This window comes from Dryobates pubescens, chromosome 11 (genome assembly GCF_014839835.1).
Source record: "Dryobates pubescens isolate bDryPub1 chromosome 11, bDryPub1.pri, whole genome shotgun sequence".
NCBI lineage: Eukaryota > Metazoa > Chordata > Aves > Piciformes > Picidae > Dryobates > Dryobates pubescens.
In genome coordinates this window covers 1,627,151-1,650,898 of record NC_071622.1, presented here as the reverse complement: position 1 = coordinate 1,650,898, position 23,748 = coordinate 1,627,151, and the positions used below count along the sequence as shown (strand labels likewise).

The following is a 23,748-nucleotide window of genomic DNA, read 5'->3' as shown; positions in this document are numbered from 1 at the left end:
CCACAAGCTGCAACAATGACCAGAGGAACTGAAGGGTGGTCTGCTTGGGTCCAGCAGCTGTTAATCTTCCAGGTTCTTGTGGTGGGTTTAGGCTGTGCCTTTAAAATTCAGTTACAGATTTGGAGCAGAAGAGTAGAAAAATGTGAATAAATCCCTACTGGGTGTAAAAAGGAAAACCAAAAGGTTATTCTAAACAAATTCATTGGGTAAATATCCACAGTAAGAGGAGCTGTACCATAACAATTCTTCCCTTCTCCTTCTCCTCTGATCTCTGGATGTTTTGCTTCACTTGGGAGAGAGAACCTGCTTATCAGCTGGGTTTGGTTATGTCTAACTTCTCTGCTCCTTTCTCTTGTCCCTTTTGTACAGGGGGGGTAAGGTGGGGCAGGGAGGGAGAAGCTGGTAGCTTCCCCTGCTCCTTGGCCAGGGGGGTCCTTTCATTGGCTGTTTATTAATTGTAACTATCTGTATAGTACTGTAAATCCTGGCTATTCTGTACTCATTGCAGTCCACTGCAGAGTGTAGATTTTGCTTACAGATACAGCTCCATTTGCTTCTATCTGAGTTGGTCTGGCAAAGTTAATGGTGGGGGAGTGGGGAGCTTCAACCACACAATAAGAGGAAGGGGGGGAAAAAAAAAGGAGAACAAAGTTTAGTAACAAGTCTGGGATGCCAGGAATGTTTATAAATAGCAGCAGATGTATTTTATATACATATATTTTATACACAACCACATGTAATACCATGCATTGTGTTAAGATAGCATTTGTGGCCCCTTGATGGGGCTCTCTGGGTTGCAAAAACCACCCCTCCCAACCATTACAATACAAGTGTTTGATGGCAAAGCTCAGCTGTAAAGCATGACTTAAATACAGAGCACAGACACAGGTAATAATAATCATTAAAAAGAAGTACAAAATTTAACACCCCCCCCAAAATTAAACAGGGCTTTTTAGGCTCCTCATGAGACAGGCAATAGCTAAATGTTAATTAAGCAGTGGCTGGAGTTTCAGTCTTTGCCTTATACCTAATAAGGCTCCCGTGTGGTTTGCAGCATGAGAGAATGCCACAAATACTCTGTGCTTCGTGTAGAAAACATTGCAGAGACATAAACCTGTGCAAAGGTTAAGTGTGTGGATTCTGCCTGTGATCAAACTCTGTCCCACATAAAACAGGCCCAGGGTACATGGTGGATATTCTCAAATGGCCTTGGATACAAGAGGTCTATCTAGGAAACTCAATTTTTTTTCCCCCTTCAGGTATGTTTAGGCTGGAGGTGAGGAGAAAGTTCCTCACAGAAAGAGTAATTGGCCATTGGGATGTGCTGCCCAGGGAGGTGGTGGACTCCCCATCCCTGGAGGTGTTGACCAAAGGCTTGGATGTGGCACTTGGAGCCATGGTTTAGTTGTCAGGAGGTGTTGGGTGATAGGCAATATGTTGGACTTGATGATCTCTAAGGTCTTTTCCAACCTGGCTGATTCTATGACTACAACTTGTTGTAGGTTAAGGGAAATCAAGAGCTAATTGGTATAGCCATAAAGAAAAGTTCCTCCAGAGGCTAGAGAGAGTCCATGGAGGACCAGCAGTTCCTCCCAGGCTGTTGTAACCTGTTACTCTATTCTGGTTTTCCTCTATTTCTCTATTTAAGGGAGTGTACAGCCAGAAGTCTCTCTCTCTGGCTGGGATGTGCATGTTGCTAGCTTATGGTTTGTGGGGGAGAGCTTTTCACTTGGCCTTGGCTGACAGAGAATTTGCAGCTATGCAACTGAGCCTGTCAAAGCCTGCAGTGGGCCTGGGTCTAGTTTGGGAGGGGGATAGTTTGGCTGCTCTTGGGCTTGCTGAGTCTGAGTGGGGTAGCAGTTTCTGGAAGGCTTTAGCCTGGTAGGCTCAGCTGCATTCCTCTTACCTGAATCACAGAACCAGCCAGGTTGGAAGAGACCTCCACAATCATCAAGTCCAACCAATCACCCAACCCTAACTAATCCACTAGACCACGGCACTAAGTGCCTCATCCAGGCTTCTTGCTTGGGTTTTATATATACATACAATGAAAACTTGAGGTGGTAGAGCCTGCCAATATGTTGCCTCCTTCTCTGTAACAGAGATTGATCACTGCTGACAGAGCTCTGACCTGTTAGAAGCGCACAGAACTTTGGCTTCCACTCGTTTGCATCTGCTAAGGATAAGGATTTGGCTTTTAAGACACATTGGAGCTGCTGCAGTAGGCAGGACTGGTGCAGGCTGAGCTTCCCTGCTACCAAACAGTGAAGTCTGGTCGTACCCCCTTGAAGTCGTTGACGGTAAAGGAGCGTGATCGTCTCCTCAGGGCAGGGCGAGTGGGAGTCCTGCCCTTAAGCAAACTTAGGTATGGGTCAGACCTCAGGAAGCGTGGGTAGCTGTCTTGCTCCATCAGCCTGTAGACAGTGTTCTGTGCTGCATCAAAGGTGGTGAGGATGGGATGCTCCATGCTCTGACTTGTGGCTTCTTTGGTCTGAAAGTCCAGATTCACCTGGAGAATGAGGGGAAAGTGCATCTCTGTAAAGGATATGTTTTTCCTGGGTTGTTATCCATAGGTGAAGCTTTAAGGGGACCTTGAATCGTAGAATTGTCAGGGTTGGAAGGGACCTCAAGGCTCAGCCAGTCCCAACCCCCCTGCCATGGCCAGGGACACCTCACACCACAGCAGGTTGCTCACAGCCACCTCCAGCCTGGCTGCAAACACCTCCAGGCAGGAGGCTTCCACCACCTCCCTGGGCAGCCTGTGCCAGGCTCTCACCACCCTCCTGGGGAACAACTTCTTCCTCACATCCAATCTCAATCTCCCCACTTCTAGCTTTGCTCCATCCCCCCCAGTCCTACCCCTCCCTGAAACCTTCAAAAGTCTCTCCTTTGTATCCCCCTTTAAGATCCTGGAAGGCCACAAGTAGGTCTCCTTGGAGTCTCTTTTAGCCTTATGGTTTGTTTAAAATAGAATCTTCTGCATCTCGTTTGTGCAATAATTTAAGAGATGATTGCAGTGTTCTGTGTTCTGCTGATTTCAGGGGAAAGGAGGACAGACCACTGGGAATCCCTGATTCCCATGATGTAGTATTTAAACTCCTGTTCTGCACCTGGAAGAGTGGTTTGGGGATGGGGAAGGCATTGAGGGAAGTAGAGAGGACAGGGAGAATAATCCACACAGTTGCTTCCAGCTTCCCTTCCAGAGCTTTGACATTTGAGGTGCAGCAGTCTTACCTCAGAGCCTGCATGATTAGCTGTTGGCCCTGCTTCTGTGCATGCACTTCTTAAAAGCAAATCCCATCAGAGGCAGTGTTGCATTCAAGGAGCTTCTTACTGTACCTCTTTTGGAGCATCTTTCTGTATGAATGTCTCGTAGATGGTCTTAGCCTTTGGCAGAAGCTCATGTGAAGTTTTGCTTCTCTTGTAATCCTCACAAGCTATCCAGAACTCAATGTTCTCCTCGCTGAACTCGGTCTTCAGGAACTTTGTAAAGGCATCCAAGCCAGCTGCAGAAGGGATGGACAAATTGCAGTTAAAAAACCAACCTACCTACCTACCTACCATCTATCTGTCTGTCTGTCTGTCTATCTATCTATCTGTCTATCTATCTATCTATCTATCTCCTTATACACAATTAACCAGGTTGGAAAATACCTCAGAGATCATCCAGTCCAACCTCTCACCCAACACCATCTGATCAACTCAACCATGGCACCAAGTGCCTCAGCCAGCTTCTCTTTAAACACCTCCAGTGATGGTGGCTCCACCACCTCCCTGGGCAGCACATCCCAGTGGCCAATCTCTCAAGTGGGGAAGAATTTCTTCCTAACACCCAGCCTAAACCTCCCTTGGCACAGCTTGAGACCGTGTCCTCTTGTTCTGTCACAGGTTGCCTGACACACAGTTGGTCCAAGGTAACAGAATAGCTTCCCTCTGAATTACATAATGTTATAGATAATAATTTTAAAGACATAAAGGCTTTTAAATTTCTCCTCCCCCAGCACCCCCAAGGCCTTTTCTTCCTGGCTGCTCACAAGCCAGTCCCTGCCCAGCCAGTCTCAGCCAGTCTCAGGCTGTGCCAGGGGAGGTTTAGGTTGGATGTTAGGAAGAAGTTCTATACAGAGAGAGAGATTGCCCATTGGAATGGGCTGCCTGGGGAGGTGGTGGAGTCCCCATCCCTGGAGGTGTTCAGGAGGAGACTTGATGGGGTGCTTGGTGCCATGGGTTAGTTGTTTGGGTGGTGTTGGATTGGTTGATGGGTTGGACACGATGATCTTGAAGGTCTCTTCCAACCTGGTTTATTCTATGTATTCTATGTATATTCTATTCTATATCAGTGCCTGGGATTGCCCCAACCCAGCTGCAGGACCTTGCACTTGGTCTTGTTGAGCTTCATGAGGCTGCCTTGGTCTCAGCTCTGCAACCTGTCAAGGTCCCTCTGGGTTGCATCCCTTCCCTCCAGCTGCACCACACAGCTTGGTGTCATTGGCAAACTTGCTGAGAGTGGTGGAAGCCTCATCCCTGGAAGTTTTTAAGGCCAGGCTGGATGTGGCTGTGAACAACCTGCTGTAGTGTGAGGTGTCCCTGCCCATGGTGGGGGGTTGGAACTGGCTGCTCCTTGAGGTCCCTTCCAACCCTGGCAATTCTATGATTCTATGGGATAAGTGCAGCTCTTCCATTACAATCCTGAGTGCCATGAGTCCTGTTAGAGAATTCTCAGCAGCTGTAATAAAATGCTACTAAGGTCTTGCAAACTTAATAGAAGCAATGAAAATATGTGGCTGTATGTGGAAGTGATGGGCTTTACTCCAGACCAGTATCACTTTCAGTTGAGCTCAGCAGTGCTTGAATCCTTGCTGACAAGCTGCCTGTTCTCCACTAACAACCTGAAATGAAAGGTCTGTGGCATCTTTACAGTTTGCTTTATCTTACTGTTATTATGCTGAAGGTAGTTTCTTTGCCAAGCACACTTGGTCTGCAGTGGTGATACAATTGTGCTGATGTCAACTGCTCAAGGAACAGGTTTGGAAAGCACACAGTCTCCAGCACTGTCATGTATCCCCCCCAAAAAATGAAAGGAGGGACATATGTCCCTTTGGTGTAATAAACCCTTCCAAATGATGGCCACCTTTGATCCTGTTGCTGGTTTAGAAACAAACTGCACCAGAAATGACAGCCCTCCCTTAGAATCACAGAACTGTCAGGGTTGGGAGGGACCTCAAGGCTCAGCCACTTCCAACCCCCTGCCATGGCCAGGGACACCTCACACCACAGCAGGTTGCTCACAGCCACCTCCAGCCTGGCTGCAAACACCTCCAGGCAGGAGGCTGCCACCACCTCCCTGGGCAGCCTGTTCCAGGCTCTCACCACCCTCCTGGGGAACAACTTCTTCCTCACAGCCAATCTCAATCTCCCCATTTCTAGTTTTGCTCCATCCCCCCCAGTCCTATCCCTCCCTGACACCCTCAAAAGTCCCTCCCCAGCTTTCTTGGAGTCCCCTTCAGATCCTGGAAGGCCACAATGAGGTCTCCTGGGAGCCTTCTCCTCTCCAGCCTGCACAGCCCCAACTCCCTCAGTCTGTCCTCACAGGAGAGGTGCTCTTACCTACACAGAACCTGTTGTGATTTCTAAGGTCTTTCAGTCAGGAGTGTTCCAGCAATATTCAAATGAAATACTACTGTACCTTGGCAGAACTCTTTGCTCTCTGGTATTACTTTGCTCAAGCAAAAACCCATGAAACTTAAAAGAGCTCTTTTCAGCTCTTTCCAGTAGCTGAGAGCTGCTGCTGTGCCTGAGCCCATGAGGAGAGCAGAAACACACGCTGCTCTGAGTGACTCATCAGACCTAGTTTAGGCAACTGCCAGCCCCATTTCGGTGCACAACAGGATTTTACCATTTTCTATCATTTCCCAGCCATTTTCCCACCCTAACAGTCCACAAAGAGAGAAAAAAAAATACATATATACAAAAAAAAGCAAACTAACCTTTCTCAGAAAGCAGTTTGTCAAAAGATTCTCCCCATTTCACTGCCTCTTCAGGAGACACACTGCTTAAGAAACAGAAAGTGGGGTTGAAGAAATTCTTCCTTGGCTGTATTTAGGAAGCTGTTGTGACCTGTGTTTGTTTGGTGTCATTGTTATTGCTCAGGACTGTTTCCCAAAGCCTGGGGTTAGATGACATTACTGAAGGAGCTCATTCCCTTAGGGGCTTCAGAGATACTCAGTTGAGTTTGGCCATTCCCTTAGGGGCTTCAGAGATACTCAGTTTAGTTTGGTCATTCTCTGAGGGGCTTCAGAGATACTCAGTTTAGTTTGGCCATTCTCTTAGGGGCTTCAGAGATACTCAGTTGAGTTTGGTCATTCTCTTAGGGGCTTCAGATACTCAGTTTAGTTTGGCCATTCTCTGAGGGGCTTCAGAGATACTCAGTTTAAGTTTGGGCATTCTTGTAGGGGCTCCAGAGATACTCAGTTGAGTTTGGTCATTCCCTTAGGGGCTTCAGAGATACTCAGTTTAAGTTTGGTCATTCTCTGAGGGGCTTCAGAGATACTCAGTTGAGTTTGGTCATTCCCTTAGGGGCTTCAGAGATACTCAGTTTAAGTTTGGTCATTCTCTTAGGGGCTTCAGATACTCAGTTGAGTTTGGCCATTCCCTTAGGGGCTTCAGAGATACTCAGTTGAGTTTGGTCATTCCCTTAGGGGCTTCAGAGATACTCAGTTTAAGTTTGGTCATTCTCTGAGGGGCTTCAGAGATACTCAGTTGAGTTTGGCCATTCCCTTAGGGGCTTCAGAGATACAGTTGAGTTTGGTCATTCTCTTAAGGACTTCAGAAATACTCAGTTGTTTTGGGTGTTTTTTTCCTGACCTTGTTTTCTTCAGAGTTGTTTTTTTGCCATTAAAAAAAAGGTCAAACAAAAAGACCAGCTTGAGAGTAGAGATTCTTGTCTCGGGTGTTTGTGTTGCACTACTGTTCTCTAAGGGAACTGAGATCATGCAGGATGGTAAAATTCCTAAGACAACCACCTCAGTCAGCTACCTAAACTGAAAAGCACTCTTGCAGAGATGTGGGTTTGGTTGCACTCGCTGGGAGGCTGTTGCCACAGTGCCTTTGCAATGAAACATGGAAAACTCCATAGCCTGGAGACAGCGTCAGGGCAATAGAGTTTAGGCAATAGCCTTGGGGCTGAGTGAGGAAGTGATGGTCTGTTAAAAGGGGGAAACTCTTGCGAGAATAATTGGCTGCTGTTGTCTCTGGAAGTGCCTGTTTACAGCTCGTGAGGATGCACTGATGGCTGCCTGCTTTGTACCAGATACCCAGGGGGGGAATCGGCCACCCAGCGCTGCCTGCACCCAGGTGGCACGGAGGCTGTGCTTCCTCTTTTTAGATGCAGTCTTAGCATGGGTTTGAGTGTCTGGAGCGAAGAAATGGGGAGGGGGGCAAAAAGGACTTTGTTCATCGTTGCAATACTTTGTATTCCTGACTGAGCTGTAAAATGATTGCATTTGGCAGCAGGAAAACAAGAAGGGAAGGAAGAAAGGCAAGGAGGGAAGGAAGAAAGAGGCAAGGAGGGAAGGAAGAAAGAGGCAAGGAGGGAAGGAAGAAAGAGGCAAGAAAGGAAGGAAAAAAGAGGCAAGAAAGGAAGGAAGAAAGAGGCAAGGAAGGAAGAAAGAAAGGCAAGGAAGGAAGAAAGAAAGGCAAGGAAGGAAGAAAGAAAGGCAAGAACAGAAGGAAGAAAGGCAAGAAAGGAAGGAAGAAAGAGGCAAGAAAGGAAGGAAGAAAGAGGCAAGAAAGGAAGGAAGAAAGAGGCAAGAAAGGAAGGAAGAAAGAGGCAAGAAAGGAAGGAAGAAAGGCAAGAAAGGAAGGAAGAAAGAGGCAAGAAAGGAAGGAAGAAAGAGGCAAGAAAGGAAGGAAGAAAGGCAAGAAAGGAAGGAAGAAAGAGGCAAGAAAGGAAGGAAGAAAGGCAAGAAAGGAAGGAAGAAAGAGGCAAGAAAGAAAGGAAGAAAGAGGCAAGAAAGGAAGGAAGGCAAGGAAGGAGGAAAAGAAGAAAGGAAAGGAAGAAGGAAAGAAAGGAAAGGAAGAAAGAAGGAAAGAAAGGAAAGGAAGAAGCAAGGAAGTAAAAAGTAAGTAATGGAACCACCTGTGACCATAGACTTAGAAGGGACCTTATCACTCTCTACAACTACCTAAAAGGAAGTTGTAGTCAGGTGGGGGTCAGGCTCCTCTCCAGACAACTTGTGCCAGGGCATGGTATGAAGCTGTGCCAGGGGATGTTTAGACTGCATATTAGGAAGCACTTCCTCCCAGCAAGGCTGATTAGGCACTGGGATGGACTGCCCAGGGAGGTGGTGGAGTTGCCATGGCTGGAGGTCTTAAGAAAAGTTTGGATGTGGCACTTGGTGGCAATGGTTTAGAAGATGTGGTTAGGTCACAGGCTGAACTTGCTGCTCTCAGAGGTCTTTTCCAGCCTCAATAATTCTGTGATAGTGTTTAAAGTCTTCCAGATCATGAGTGCACTCTGTCATTTGGATGGGCATGAGTTTGGGACATGTTAAGCAGCCAAGATTGCCTCTTTCTCCAGGTGCATAAGAGGTGGTTTAGATACCCACTTTGTCATGGGCCCCCACACAGCTTCTGCTGTGTGTTCACAATTAGCAATGTCTTGCAGAAGCAGTTCTGCTCAAAGCAGGCATCTTGGTCCCAAAGATACTAACTGCTTCATCAAGCTTAACAAGACAAAATGAGCACAGGAAGCACTGAAGCATTCTGGAGTGAACTGTGGTGGGGAGAATGGAGAGGTGAATTTTCCAGGCCATGGAGGACTTTACACATTCCTTCTTTTCAGTCAAGATCTACAACTGAATAGAACAGAATAGAATTAACCAGGTTGGAAAAGACCTTCAAGATCGTGGAGGTTGGTCTCTTCTCCCAGGCAAGCAGCACCAGAACAAGAGGACACAGTCTCAAGCTGTGCCAGGGGAGGTTTAGGCTGGAGGTGAGGAAGAAATTCTTCCCAGCAAGAGAGATTGGCCATTGGGATGTGCTGCCCAGGGAGGTGGTGGAGTCCCCATCCCTGGAGGTGTTTAGGAAGAGAGTGGATGAGGCACTTGGTGCCATGGTTGAGTTGGTTAGATGATGTTGGGTGAGAGGTTGGACTGGATGATCTCAAAGGTCTTTTCCAACCTGGTTTGGTTTATTCTATCCTATCCTATCCTATCCTATCCTATCCTATCCTATCCTATCCTATCCTATCCTATCCTATCCTATCCTATCCTATCCTATCCCATTCCATTCCATTCCATTCCAACTGCAATTCCTAACAGATCAGTGTGATCTGGGTACCCCACTGAAGTTAGGAACTAAACTCTTACTGAAGTCAACATTTGGCCTTTCATCTTTATGAGAAATATTATAAAGGGGACAATATTATAGCTGTGTTGAAACATCAGCATCTGGACTTTAGAGACAACTGCTGTAAGTACTGAGGCACTATGCACTCCGTGTTTGACATGCAGCTGGCACTTGTGCATCAGAGGATTAAGTGGGAAACCTGCTTTGCAAAGAGCTGTATCATTTCCTTGTAAGCAGTAATGTTGTCTGCCACATTTCTGAGTGGATGCTTGCTCAGTGTAGGCAGCAGACTGATAGATAAAAATGCTGTTGGCAAGCTTCAAACACATCTGCAAGTGTATGGGGACCAGCCTACACTTAGTGGTGTGAGAACACCACTGCCAGGTTGCCTGGATGCCTACCAGGTAATTCTGCAGTGCTTCATAGAATCACAGAACCACAGAAACATGCAGGTTGGAACAGAGCCTCAGCATCACCAAGTCCAGCCCAGAACTTTACTCTGCAAGGCTCACCCCTAAACCAGAGCCACAAGCACCACATCCAAACCACCTTCAAACACCTCCAGGCTTGGGCACTCCACCACCTCCCTGGGCAGCACATTCCAGTCCCTGACCACTCCTACTGGGAAAAAATTCTTCCTACTGTCCAGTCTGAACCTCCCCAGTGGCAACTTGAGGCCATTCCCTCTTGCTCTCCCTCTCTGGGAGAAGAGACCAGCACCAGCCCCTCTACCATGTCCTTTCAGGTAGGACATTGTAGACAGCAGTGAGGTCTCCCCTCAGGCTCCTCTTTGCCACACTAACCCTCCCCAGCTCCTTCAGTCACTCCTCACAGGACTTGTTTCCCACTTCAGGCTCACAGAGTCACAGAATGGTCTGGGTTGGAAGGGACCTCCACAGGCCACCCAGTCCAACCCCCTCTGCAGCAAGCAGGGGCATCCTCAACTAGACCAGGCTGCCCATGCTTGGGTTAGGTTGCTGACCTGTGTGTGAAATAGAGGAGGAAAGCTTTGCTCTGCCGAGGCTGAAGCACACAGAGAGAGATGCAGGAAACGTCCTGAGTCACAGTGGCACTGCCTGCAGGGAATCCCCCATCCACTCAGTGCCTCATGCTGCTTACCTTGCTGCTTTTGCCAAGCTGCCAGGTTTGCCCAGATGCTCCCCTTCATGGAATTCAGACTTCTGCAGGAGAAGGCTCAGCCTGTTTCTCTTCTGCTTAGCTCTAGGGCAGAATTAGGGAAGCCTTTCAGGCAACCTTCTTGACATTTGTTGTGGTTTTTTTCTCCCCCTCACCCATTTCCTTTGACCTAATCTCTCTCCTTCTGCATCAGAGGCTCCTTAAGTTCACTGACAGGAATGTTGATGTTCCTTCTACAGGTATCATTCACATGACTCTTTATTTTCTTACACAGTTAAGCACAGCTTTACATCTGCAGCACTGCCAAAGAGAAATGGAAACCTTCTCAATTTCACTATCTTTTTCATTTCTCTTCAAGATGAAGGGGGAAAAACTTCACATCAGAGAACACAAGCAGCTGGCTCAGCATCTTCTGCTTTTAATGTTTCACAAAGACAAAGGAAGCACTGCTTCCTGTCTCTTGAACTTGCCCAAACCAGACTTTCCCAGATCACTTTCAGGCTTTAGAGAAGCATTTATCAGAAGTTCTGGAAACCTCCCTTTCTTCTTTACTTAGTTTATTATTTGATTAGAATCACAGAATTGTCAGGGCTGGAAGGGACCTCAAGGCTCAGCCAGCTCCAACCCCCTGCCATGGCCAGGGACACCTCACACTGCAGCAGGTTGCTCACAGCCACCTCCAGCCTGGCTGCAAACACCTCCAGGCAGGAGGCTGCCACCACCTCCCTGGGCAACCTGTGCCAGGCTCTCACCACCCTCCTGGGGAACAACTTCTTCCTCACTTCCAATCTCAATCTCCCCATTTCTAGTTTTGCTCCATCCCCCCCAGTCCTATCCCTCCCTGACACCCTCAGAAGTCCCTCCCCAGCTTTCTTGCAGCCCCCTGCAGATCCTGGAAGGCCACAATGAGGTCTCCTCAGAGCTTTCTCCTCTCCAGCCTGCACAACCCCAACTCCCTCAGTCTGTGCTCACAGCAGAGCAGCTCCAGCCCTCTGCTCCTCCTCCTGGCCCTTCTCTGGACACCTTCCAGCACCTCCAGATCCTTCCTGGCACAGAGGCTCCAGAACTGGACCCAGAGCTCCAGCTGTGGTCTCAGCAGAGTGGAGCAGAGGGGCAGAATCCCCTCCCTGCCCTGCTGACCACACTTCTCTTGCTGCAGCCCAGGCTCTGCTTGGCTCTCTGGGCTGCCAGTGCTGACTGCTGGCTCCTGTTGAGCTTCTCCTCCCCCAGCACCCCCAAGTCCTTTTCTTCAGGGCTGCTCTCAAGCCAGTCCCTGCCCAGCCTATATCAGTGCCTGGGATTGCCCTGAGCCAGCTGCAGGACCTTGGCCTTGGATTGATTTCTTGTTCTTGAAAAGAATGCTTCTGTGGTATGTCAATATTTGGTGGATACAATGCCTAGGGATGGCAGTTCAGGAGTTTTCATACATATATGAGGCTCTGGCCAGCCTGATCTAGAGTGGGGTGTCCCTGCCCATGGCAGGGGGGTTGGAATTAGATGATCCTTGTGGTCCCTTCCAACCCTGACTGATACTGTGATATATATATGAACCACAAATACAATGATCTGTGCCCTAAATTCATGCCCACAAGCTATGTTACAAACCAGAACACTCAAGAGTCTCAGCATGACCTTAAAACTCACCCAGGCTTGCTTGCTTTATGAGGCTCCTCTTTCACTGTTGGCTTCATGACTTTGTAATAGGGTTTCTCCTTTGAAGCAGAAATGTTGAGTTGGGGAAATAAAAGAAGTGGGCTCTCCATCTTCCACTGAAAATCTTCACAGCTTCTGGAAACGTTTCTTATTTCTTCCTTACAGCAGTTGGAGTAAGTGCTGTGCTCAGGGGAGCTCTCACATGCTGTTTCAGGCTGGGCTGTCCTCAGTTGGCCATCGAGTGGTTTCCAGGGCAGGTAGTGGGCAGGAGGAGGCTCTCTACCCTCGCTGCCACTGCAGCTGCACTTGCAGAGGGCTGTATGTGGAGCTCTGGTTTTGCAGTCGTCATTTGGGGAAGTGAGATTGCACATTTGTGGCCATTGGCCACCCAGACAAACAGCTGGCAACAGAGGGCAGCTCCTGAGTTTCTGCTTCCAGATCTCAGCCCCTGAGAATCATAGAATCAAACCAGGTTGGAAAAGACCTCAGAGAGCATCAAGTCCAAGCTGTCACCCAACACCTCCTGACAACTAAACCCTGGCTCCAAGTGCCACATCCAAGCCTTTCTTGAACACCTCCAGGGATGGGGACTCCACCACCTCCCTGGGCAGCACATTCCAGTGGCTAATTCCTCTTTCTGGGAAGAACTTTCTCCTCACCTCCAGCCTGTGCCAGTGAAGGTTTGGGCTGGACGTGAGGAGAGAGTTCTTCCCAGCAACTGCCCATTGGAATGTGCTGCCCAGGGAGGTGGTGGAGTCCCCATCCCTGGAGGTGTTCAGAAAAGGCTTGGATGTGGCACTTGGAGCCATGCTTTAGTTGTCAGGAGGTGTTAGGTGCTAGGTCATAGGTTGGACTTGATGATCTCTGAGGTCTTTTCCAACCTGGTTGATTCTATGAGTTCTGTGATTTTAAACTTCCCCCTGCACAGCTTGAGACTGTGTCCTCTTGTTCTGGTGCTGCTTGCCTGGGAGAAGAGACCAACCCCCACCTGGCTCCAACCTCCCTTCAGGGAGTTGGAGAGAGCAAGAAGGTCTCCCCTGAGCCTCCTCTTCTGCAGGCTAAACACCCCTAGCTCCCTCAGCTGCTTCTCACAGGGCTGTGCTCCAGACCCCTGGAAGGCTGCAATAAGGTCTCTTTGGAGCCTTCTCTTCTCCAGACAGAACAGCCCCATCTGTGTCTGTCTCCAGACAGAGATGTTGCAGTAGTTAATTGATTAAGAATTAAATAATCCTCCTTTCTTACTGCCAGTGCTGAGCTGTGCTTGTTCAGGGAAGCCACCAAACCTTGGGGAGGAGACAGGACCTCATCACCTTCCCACAGCTTTGCCCAGCTCTGCACAATTGCTGCAACGTGGGGCAACCTCTGGTTCACTGTGGCCACCTTCTTGTGGAGCTGAGGAGGACAGGAGATGCTAATACGTAAAAGAACCAAAACCAAGCCAACACCCCCCCCAAAAAAAACCTTCCCCCCTCTGTTGGGACTCCAAATCCCTGACACATCACCAATAGGATGTTCTCTCTTGGGATTTTATTGAAGAGATTGAGAACTGAAAGGAAACTCAGAGGCAGTGCATGTGTGACACACGCTTTCAAGTCAGCCTGAGTGGGGGAATGTTCGGTCTTGCAGCCTGAGAGCCCTGAAGAAGCAGGACTGGGGTTTTAAACTGCATTTTCAGTTTCACTGTAGGCTTGCATTGGCAGCCTGCTGCTTTTAAATTGGCTTTAACCACCTCTCTCTGTTACAATCTACTCTGCCTTCCACTGATAAGTGAATAAATACAGCGTGCATGCTTGAATTCCACCCTTCTGCAGCACTGCTACCCAGCTAAGCTTTGATTATCTCGCCTGGTGCTGTGGGGTGGTGCTGTGTTCATCTGCCACAAGTTTATTACCCAGTGATTTCCCTCTCTAAAAAGGGTTCATTTGCAGCCTCCAGAGCTCCTCTAAGCTGATGTAGGAAAGATCTACAGCGTGAAGCACTCAGAAAGGAATGATGGTTGCCACTGCAACATGGAATTCATAGGTGGAAAGGAGCCCATTCTGTCATCTCCAGCAGCACCCACCAGGGTACCTCTGTCCAATCCACTCTCGAATGACTCTGAAGCGAAGGCTCTTACATCCTAGCTGCTTGAAACAACCCTGGACTGTGCTGAGACAGCAGGACCAGGCCTGAGTGCAGCACCGTGCCGTGGACCTCCTGAAAATTCATTGGCAAATTGAACAAGCCTTTGGCTTTCCCTCTCCTTTTGGTTTTTCCCCTCAATTTCTCCTCATTTGCGGTATTTCCCCCCCCCCCCTCCTTTTGGGGTTTTCCCTCCTTTTGTGTTTTTTCCCCCCTCTTCTTGTTTCCCCCCCTTCTTTTGTTTCTTTTTCTTTTTTTCCCCCCCCCCTTTTGTTTTTTATTTTTCCCTCCTTTTGGGTTTTTTCCCTCCTTTTCCCCCCCCTTCTGTTTTTTTTTTCCTCCTCTTGTTTTCTTTCCCTCCTTTTGTTTTTTTCCCTCCTTTTGTTTTTTTTTCCCTGCTTTTCCTGCTTTTGGTTTTTTTTCCTCCTTTTGTTTTTTTTTTCCCCCTCCTTCCCCACCCCCCCCCTGTTTTTTTCCCCCCCTCCTTTTGGTTTTTTCCCCTCCTTTTGGGTTTTTTCCCTGCCTTTTGGGTTTTTTCCTCCTTTTGGTTTGTTTTTTTTTGCCCCCTCCTTTTGTTTTCTTTCCCTCCTTTTATGTTTTTTCCTCTCCTTTTGGTTTTTTCCCCTCCTTTTGTTTTTTTTTTCTCCTTCTTTTTCCTCCTTTTGTGTTTTTTTTTGTTGTTGTTGTTGTTTTTTCCTCCCTTTGTTTTTTTCCTCCTTTTTTTCCCCCCCCTCCTTTTGGTCCCCCCCACACCTTTGTGTTTTTCCCTCCTTTTGTTCTTTCCCTTCCTTTTGTGTTTTTTCCCCTCCTTTAGTTTTCCCCCCTCCTCTTGTCTTTGCCCTCCTCTAGGTTTTCTTCCCCTCTGCTTTGTTTATTTTGGGGGTGGGGGAGTGGTGGGGCTTTCTGGTTGTTTCTTTGGGGGTTTTGTTTTGGTTTTTTTGTTGGTTTGGATTTTTGGGGTTTGGTTGGGTTTTGTTTTATTTGGTTTATTTGTGATTGGTTTAGGTGTTTGGGTTTTGGGGGTTTGGTTTTGTTTTCTGGTTTCTTTGGTGGGGAGGTTGTTGTGGAATTTTTTCCCCCCCCATTAGTAGAAAGCTAATATTAAATCCAGACCCTGAAGAACCCAAATTGCATCAAAGCCAGGCTGTGTTCTGTCAGCACTGCTGCTGGTGCTAACAGGCATTTCTGGTTGGCACTGCAGGCTGCTGTAGTTATGGCAACAGTGTTAACGACCCTGCAAATGCTGCTGAGCTGTTGGGCATGCTGCAAGATGATGATATAGAAAAATGAGTGAGTTATTTTAAGCCAAAAAATGCAGATGCAGAGTATTATGTTGCTGACATGACTGGAGACCTAGAAAGGCAATTTGGGATGACAACCAAACGTCCAGATTCCCAACCATTTCTCTAACCACTAAAACATACTCACAGATCTTTGGGTGAGACCACACCTGGAATATTGCATCCACTTCTGGGCTCCCCAGTTCAGCAGGGACAGGGATCTGATGGAGAAAGTCCAAGGGAGGGCTACAAGGAGGCTGAAGGGACTGCAGCACTGCCTGGGGAGGAGAGGCTGAGAGCCCTGGAAGTTTGTAGTCTGGAGAAGAGAAGACTGAGAGGGATCTGATCAATGTCTATCAATAGCTGAGGGCTGGGGGTCAGGAGGGAGGGGACAGGCTCTGCTCACTTGCACCCTGGGGTAGGACAAGGAGCAATGGATGGAAGCTGCAGCACAGGAGGTTCCACCTCAACATGAGGAGGAACTTCTTCACCAGGAGGGTCCCAGAGCCCTGGAGCAGGCTGCCCAGAGAGGTTGTGGAGTCTCCTTCTCTGGAGCCTTTCCAGCCCCATCTGGATGTGTTCCTGTGTGACCTGTGCTGGATGGTCCTGCTCTGGCAGCGGGGATTTGGACTGGATGATCTCCTGAGGTCCCTTCCACCCCCTAACATCCTGTGAGCCTGTGGGAGCAAGGCTAGTGATTATTGAGCTCTGAAATGGAGATCATCTCTGGACATGAGAACAATATTGACTTAATGATTTATCACTTGTGGAAAATAACACATGCATTTGTCAAGAGCCTAGGTTGTTAGGTGAATAGAATGTGTCTTTCCAAACCAATCTTGAAGTGACAAAAAGGCAGAACTGAGTAGTTCATGAAGTGCAGCAGGAAGTTCCTTGGCGTGTTGTCCTGCTCTCTTTGGGTCTGTTCTCCAGCTGGAAAACATCTGCACTGCCTGCTGTTAGTGTTTGATAAGGTCCAATCACAGCTAATGATCAAATCATGCTTCACCTGCACAGACACAATAGCTGTCCTCTGTGAAAGAGGTATTGACCGATCCCACCAGCAATGAGGGCATTGCATTAGCCACTGAATATGTCATGTTCCTTTTTTAAAGGCAAGCACTGCAAGAGTCAGACTCTCAATTCAGATGAACAGAAATGGAGCCCTGATGGAGTGGTACAGCTCAGCACAAAGAACAGGAACACAATGAGAAGTTCTCCTTTCTGAGTAATCCTGCTGCATCTCTCTTCAAACACTTTCTGCTCCTCACCACCAGGTAAGCATAAACTTTGCCTCCACCACGTCCCTGCTCATGTTCTAGCACTGCACCCAGGCTCCTCTGCAGCTGAGCAGAGGAGGAGAAATCCAGTTTTCCCAACGTGGCCTTGGTGGATTTATGTCTGTTTTAATTTCTGCTGAAGGAAGGCAATATTCCACTTTGTGAGGGGGAAAAAAACCCCAACCAACCAACCAAAAAGCAAAGCAAACCAAACCACCCCCCAAGCAAACTAACAAAACCCCACAACCAAAACCCAAACCCCACAGCCCAGTCTCTTTGCTGCCCTGGGAAGGACATGCATGGAAAGAAACTTCCCTGAAGAGCATGGGCTGAAAAGATGAATTTCCTTATGCATTGCCTTACTTCTCTTTAAGGAAATATTTCTCTTTAGAGAGGGCAGAAGATGAAAAGTAAATGTTTTGAATGAATTTGCCTCAATAAATAACTCTGCTCTTCAGGATCTTCATAATGGATCACCCCCTCATTAATTAGGGCATTTATTCCTTATTGGAAGCCATAATTGGACCTAAAATTTGATACCACTATGATCCAGCCTATGGCTGCTTCATTGAGCTGCAGCTAAACCCCCATTTTTTTTCTCCTCCTGGCTCAATAGCAAAAGAAAGAGAGTTCCATTGTAAATCTCAAGCAGAGGAGCCTGCAGCCTGTTAATTCATTGACTTTCTCTAGTGGTGCACTTTAAAGTTTCATCCTGGTGGAGGAACTTGGCCTGTGGGATGCTTTAGAGTCAGTGGAAGAGATTCCTTATAGCACCTACACAGACCATGTGAAAACCTCTCCATTTTTGCTGCTGTTTAAAAGGAAAGAAACAAAACTGCATTGCTTCAGGCATGGGTTGCTGACAACCACAACAGAATCACAGAATCACAGCAACAGTCAGGTTGGAACAGAGCCTCAGCATCACCAAGTCCAACCCAGAGCCCTGCTCTGCAAGGTTCACCTCTAACCCACAGCCCCAAGCACCACAGCCAAACCACCTTCAAACACCTCCAGGCTTGGGCACTCCACCACCTCCCTGGGCAGCACATTCCAGTCCCTGACCACTCTTGCCATCACAAAATTCTTCCTCCTGTCCAGTCTGAACCTCCCCAGTGGCAGCTTGAGGCCATTCCCTCTGTTCTGTCACTGATTCCCTGTGAGCAGAGACCAGCAGCAGCCTCTCCACAAGGTCCTTGCAGGGAGCTGTAGACAGCAATGAGGTCTCCCTCAGCCTCCTCTTTTCCACACTAACCATCCCCAGCTCCTTCAGTCTCTCCTCATCAGATTTATCCTCCAGGCCCTTCCCAGCTTCCTTGCCCTGCTGTGCCCTGGCTCCAGCACCTCCACATCTCTCTGGGATTGAGCTGCCCAAGCCTGGACACAGCACTCCAGGTGTGGCCTCCTCAGAGCTGAGCCCCAGGGGACAATCCCCTCCCTGCTCCTGCTGGCCACATCATTGCTGATCCCAGCCAGGATGCCTTTGGCTTTCTTGGCCTCCTGGGCACACTGCTGGCTCATGTTCAGGTGCCTGTAGATTAGACCCCCCCAGGTCCCTTTGTGCCAGCAGCTTTCCAGCCCCACTGCCCCAAGCCTGTAGTGCTGCTCGGGGTTGTTGTGACCCAAGTGCAGGACAACATAACCCTTTCCATCCAGGGTCTGGGTTCTCAAAAGCCTTCTAAGAGGCATCTGTGGTGAAATGCCAAGCTCAGTGCAGGCTTGGGAATCTCTGTAGTTTCTGCAGAACCTCTGTGAAAAGTGCTCCCATCTGTGCTAAACTAAATTAGCTCATCCTTTTGAAAGGTCAGAACAAGAAAGTGAGTCTGCAAAGTTCTCAGCTGTATTCATTTCCTGCCTGCCCCGCGGCTGGGTGGCCGGCACCTCTGATTAGTGCTGTTTACACACTGCACACATCACTGCCACAATTAATCTACAGGAAGCTGCTTTCTCAGTTGAGCCACTCGGTGTTTACAGCCAGCTCTCCACCGGCCTGCAGCAATGACATCAGTGCTCATTAGACAATCGCCGTTCAACGACCTGCTTCCCCAAGTGCTCACCTAGGGCAGCCTCAGCCTTTTCAAATGTGAGGTTTCATTCAGTGTGGGGTTGGCAGGAAATGCTGAGGGCAGGAATGGACACTGAATCCTGCCCCAGGATACCTGACTGAAATGCTGAGGGCAGGAATGGACACTGAATCCTGCCCCAAGATACCTGACTGAAATGCTGAGGGCAGGAATGGACACTGAATCCTGCCCCAAGACACCTGACTGAAATGCTGAGGGCAGGAATGGACACTGAATCCTGCCCCAAGACATCTGACTGAAATGCTGAGGGCAGGAATGGACACTGAATCCTGCCCCAAGATACCTGACTGAAATGCTGAGGGCAGGAATGGACACTGAATCCTGCCCCAAGACACCTGACTGGAATGCTGAGGGCAGGAATGGACACTGAATCCTGCCCCAAGACACCTGACTGGAATGCTGAGGGCAGGAATGGACACTGAATCCTGCCCCAGGATACCTGACTGAAATGCTGAGGGCAGGAATGGACACTGAATCCTGCCCCAAGACACCTGACTGGAATGCTGAGGGCAGGAATGGACACTGAATCCTGCCCCAAGATACCTGACTGAAATGCTGAGGGCAGGAATGGACACTGAATCCTGCCCCAAGACACCTGACTGAAATGCTGAGGGCAGGAATGGACACTGAATCCTGCCCCAAGACACCTGACTGAAATGCTGAGGGCAGGAATGGACACTGAATCCTGCCCCAAGACACCTGACTGAAATGCTGAGGGCAGGAATGGACACTGAATCCTGCCCCAAGACACCTGACTGAAATGCTGAGGGCAGGAATGGACACTGAATCCTGCCCCAAGACATCTGACTGAAATGCTGAGGGCAGGAATGGACACTGAATCCTGCCCCAAGACACCTGACTGAAATGCTGAGGGCAGGAATGGACACTGAATCCTGCCCCAAGATACCTGACTGAAATGCTGAGGGCAGGAATGGACACTGAATCCTGCCCCAGGATACCTGACTGAAATGCTGAGGGCAGGAATACAGAATACAGAATTAACCAGGTTGGAAAAGACCTCAGAGATCATCCAGTCCAACCTCTCACCCAACACCATCTGATCAACTCAACCATGGCACCAAGTGCCTCAGCCAGGCTCTTTTTAAACTCTTGCAGGGATGATGACTCCACCACCTCCCTGGGCAGCACATCCCAGTGGCCAGTCTCCAGGCAGGAGGCTTCCACCACCTCCCTGGGCAGCCTGTGCCAGGCTCTCACCACCCTCATGGGGAACAACTTCTTCCTCACAGCCAATCTCAATCTCCCCACTTCTAGTTTTGCTCCATCCCCCCCAGTCCTATCCCTCCCTGACACCCTCAAAAGTCCCTCCCCAGCTTTCTTGGAGCCCCCTGCAGATCCTGGAAGGCCACAATGAGGTCTCCTGGGAGCCTTCTCCTCTCCAGCCTGCACAGCCCCAACTCCCTCAGTCTGTGCTCACAGCAGAGCAGCTCCAGCCCTCTGCTCCTCCTCGTGGCCCTCCTCTGGACACCTTCCAGCACCTTCAGATCCTTCCTGGCACAGAGGCCCCAGAACTGGGCACGGTGCTCCAGGTGGGTACTATCTTGGGGATGCTGCAGCACAGCTTGAACTGCAGGGGCAGGCATTGCCAAACCTCCACAATGCAGAGCTAGGGGAGCTGGGAGGAGCACTGCTTATTGAAAAGGCAGCTCTGTGGGGAAGAGAGCTACCCCAGGGCTGGGAGAGCACTCAAAGCAGGTTCTGAAGGTCACACCTAGGAATGTAAGATGAGCTTGAAGTCCCCCTTGATGCTGCAGTGCTGCACCACGTCCTGCCTCATTCCTGGCACCTAACTCTGCCTATTTAAAGCACAGCTAAGATTTCTGCAACAACACTTTCTTCAGCTTGTGTGTCATTGTCTTTTGTTCACTGTTACTTCATCCTGATAAGTGCATTGTTCTGATGGCCTAATTTAGCTGATACAAGCAGTCCTAGGGCTCACAAAGCAGTACAGTGGGGTGTTCATCAAAGCAGCAAAAAATGGGTGCCAAAAAGAACACCACCTCAAAAATCAACCTCTCAGTTCTCACTGAATACACAGAGAAATAGATGAATATATGTGCATGTACAAAAATGAGCCTATAAATATATAAATAACATATATGTATATGAATCTAGAAATATCCTCAGAGCTTGCCAAAGGCAGAGAGCATCTGGAGATTTTAAAGCTACCAGTCACTTTGATTTTTCTCTCCAGTGATTACCCAATGAAGTTCAGCACTAAAATTAGCTCCAGCATCATAATGGTGCCAGGTCAAATCTGAGTGAGTTCATGAAGTCTGCAGGATGAATGAGAAGCTTTTTCAGGGAGGCTCAACTGTTCTTTTTGAGGGTCAAGGAAAGCTGTAGTCTAAAATCTAAGTTGGGGAGGTTGTAGTCCCTTGCAGTAATTGTTTCCTTTTCCTCTTCCCAGGCTGTTATGCATCTTCTCTGATGAGGAGGCTGCTGTCAGTGTTCACCAGGCAGCCTCTCTTCTTTTTATCCAAGGCCAGAATTTCCAACAGAAGTCCTGAGTTAGAGTCATAGAATCGATCAACCAGGTTGGAAGAGACCTCAGAGACCATCCAGGCCAACCTATTACCCAGCCCTATCCAATCAACCAGACCATGGCACTGAGTGCCTCATCCAGGCTCTTCTTAAACACCTCCAGGGGTGGTGACTCCACCACCTCCCTGGGCAGCACATTCCAATGGCCAATCTCTCTCTCTCTGAAGAACATCTTCCTAACATCCAGCCTGAACCTCTCCTGGCACAGCTTGAGACTGTGTCCCCTTGTTCTGGTGCTGCTTGCCTGGGAGAAGAGACCAACCCCCAGCTGGCTACACCCTCCCTTCAGGGAGCTGGAGAGAGCAATGAGGTCTCCCCTGAGCCTCCTCTTCTCCAGGCTAGCATCAGGGTTACACTGCCTTTCCCAAAATCACCATCCATTTTCCCCTTCAGATTTGCAAGAATCTTCAAGGAAATCTTTCTGGTTGCCTACCACAGCACTCTGCTGAGGGCTGTGAATCTTGCTTAGCCTGCAGAAAAGCTTCAGGCACCATGGAGAGAAATCTCACCTCTAACAAAATACTTCTGTGCCTGTCTCGTTTCAGTCATGCAAGAAACCTCATCTGATGAATGTGCTGTGCTGGATGGGAGACTGTGTGAGCTGGCTAAGATCTGAGACATTTAGAGATGCAGCAGATGTGAGCAGCAACACAAGGAGGAACTGAACCCTTCTGGACTCCAGGCAGCAGTATGGATTTTATGGCTTACTCACTGTCACATTTGCTGTCATCTTCATGACAAAAACCCCCTTGCTGTTTGGGCACTGACCACTTTTTCCTGGGTTTTAGCCTGAGTCATGGTGTGCTTCACAGGATCAGAGGAGGTTAGGAGTTGGAAGGGACCTCTGGACATCATCCAGTCCAACCCCCTGCCAGAGCAGGAGCGTACAATCCAGCTCAGCTCACACAGGAACACATCCAGATGGGGCTGGAAAGGCTCCAGAGCAGGAGACTCCACAACCTCTCTGGGCAGCCTGCTCCAGGGCTCTGGGACCCTCACAGGAAAGAAGTTTCCTCTTGTGTTGAGGTGGAACCTCCTGTGCTGCAGCTTCCATCCATTGCTCCTTGTCCTATGCCAGGGAGCAAGTGAGCAGAGCCTGTCCCCTCCCTCCTGACCCCCAGCCCTCAGATATTGATAAACATTGATTAAATCCCCTCTCAGTCTTCTCTTCTCCAGGCTACAAACCCCCAGGGCTCTCAACCTCTCCTCCCCAGGCAGTGCTGCAGTCCCTTCAGCCTCCTTGGACTCTCCCCAGCGGATCCCTGTCCCTCCTGAACTGGGGAGCCCAGAAGTGGATGCAATATTCCAGGTGAGGTCTCAGCAGGGCAGAGGGGGTCAGGAGAGCCTCCATTATTACAGTTTGGGTTTGAGACAGCTCATAGCTTTTGCAAACATTGGCCTCTGCTTTTCACTGCAGCATCTGAACCAGGTTTCCATCAGGCCCAGCCTGCTGCTCCTGTCTCCCCCAGCTGACTTTTTCCATGGCAGCTAAGTGTGGCTGGAGTCACAAAAATAGGTTTTGCAAAGGCTGCCAGAAACACTTCCCCAAAAGGCAGGAGCTGTGTTATTTGTGCCTGTGGTATGCACACCAGGAAGCAAGCTGTTCTGGGCTCTCTGCTGAGCGAAAGCAGGTGAGCATGGACCAGGCTACACTCCCAGTTTGTTAAACACACAACTTGCAATGGCTTTGATTCTGCTGTGGTCACCAAATCTCATGCAAATGTTGCCAATCAGCCTAGACTGCCCCAGGGTAGAAACCCTGGGTCTGAACCACCTCCTTGTGACATGTGAGAAATTAGTTCCATTACAACTCACAGTGACCACAGGTCATGATGTGCAGCTCCCAGGGAAGGTCTGCAGCCTGCTTTGGGGGTAGTGGTTGGCAGCAGCTCAATATGAGCCAGCAGTGTGCCCAGGTGGCCAAGAAGGCCAAGGGCATCCTGGCCTGCAGCAGGAGCAGTGTGGCCAGCAGGAGCAGGGAGGTCATCCTGCCCTGTGCTCAGCACTGCTCAGGCCACACCTTGAGTCCTGTGTCCAGTTCTGGGCTCCTCAATTTAAGAAGGACATTGAGAGACTTGAAGGTGTCCAGAGAAGGGCAACAAAGCTGGGGAGGGGTCTGGAGCACAGCCCTGGGAGGAGAGGCTGAGGGAGCTGGGGTTGCTTAGCCTGCAGAAGAGGAGGCTCAGGGGAGACCTTCTTGCTGTCTACAACTCCCTGAAGGGAGGTTGCAGCCAGGTGGGGGTTGGTCTCTTCTCCCAGGCACCAGAACAAGAGGACACAGTCTCA

General features: G+C 49.1%; 1 protein-coding gene across 2 annotated transcripts; it reads right to left on the bottom strand.

The window, feature by feature from the left end:
* Window positions 1-2,144: 2,144 nt before the first annotated feature.
* Window positions 2,145-12,279, bottom strand: RGS18 (regulator of G protein signaling 18). 2 transcript variants are annotated; one of them, XM_009909104.2, is made up of 5 exons: window positions 12,127-12,279; window positions 10,465-10,566; window positions 5,985-6,049; window positions 3,340-3,506; window positions 2,145-2,509 (listed from the first exon to the last, which is right to left on the bottom strand). In XM_009909104.2, the coding sequence occupies exons 1-5, from the start codon at window positions 12,243-12,245 to the stop codon at window positions 2,255-2,257; spliced, it is 708 nt and encodes a 235-aa protein (XP_009907406.1). In that variant the 5' UTR covers window positions 12,246-12,279; the 3' UTR covers window positions 2,145-2,254. The 2 variants fall into 2 exon arrangements, with proteins under 2 accessions (XP_009907406.1, XP_009907407.1); XM_009909105.2 differs by having other exon boundaries at window positions 5,985-6,046.
* Window positions 12,280-23,748: the final 11,469 nt, after the last annotated feature.

Bases quoted from the DNA above. Each gene is read 5' to 3' on its own strand.
- RGS18 (XM_009909104.2), bottom strand. From the start codon at position 12,245: ATGGAGAGCCCACTTCTTTTATTTCCCCAACTCAACATTTCTGCTTCA. The intron at 3,507-5,984 runs GTTAGTTTGCTT...TCCCTTCTGCAG, and splicing joins CAAACTGCTTTCTGAGAAAG to CTGGCTTGGATGCCTTTACA. The intron at 2,510-3,339 runs GTACAGTAAGAA...CTCATTCTCCAG, and splicing joins AGAAAGATGCTCCAAAAGAG to GTGAATCTGGACTTTCAGAC.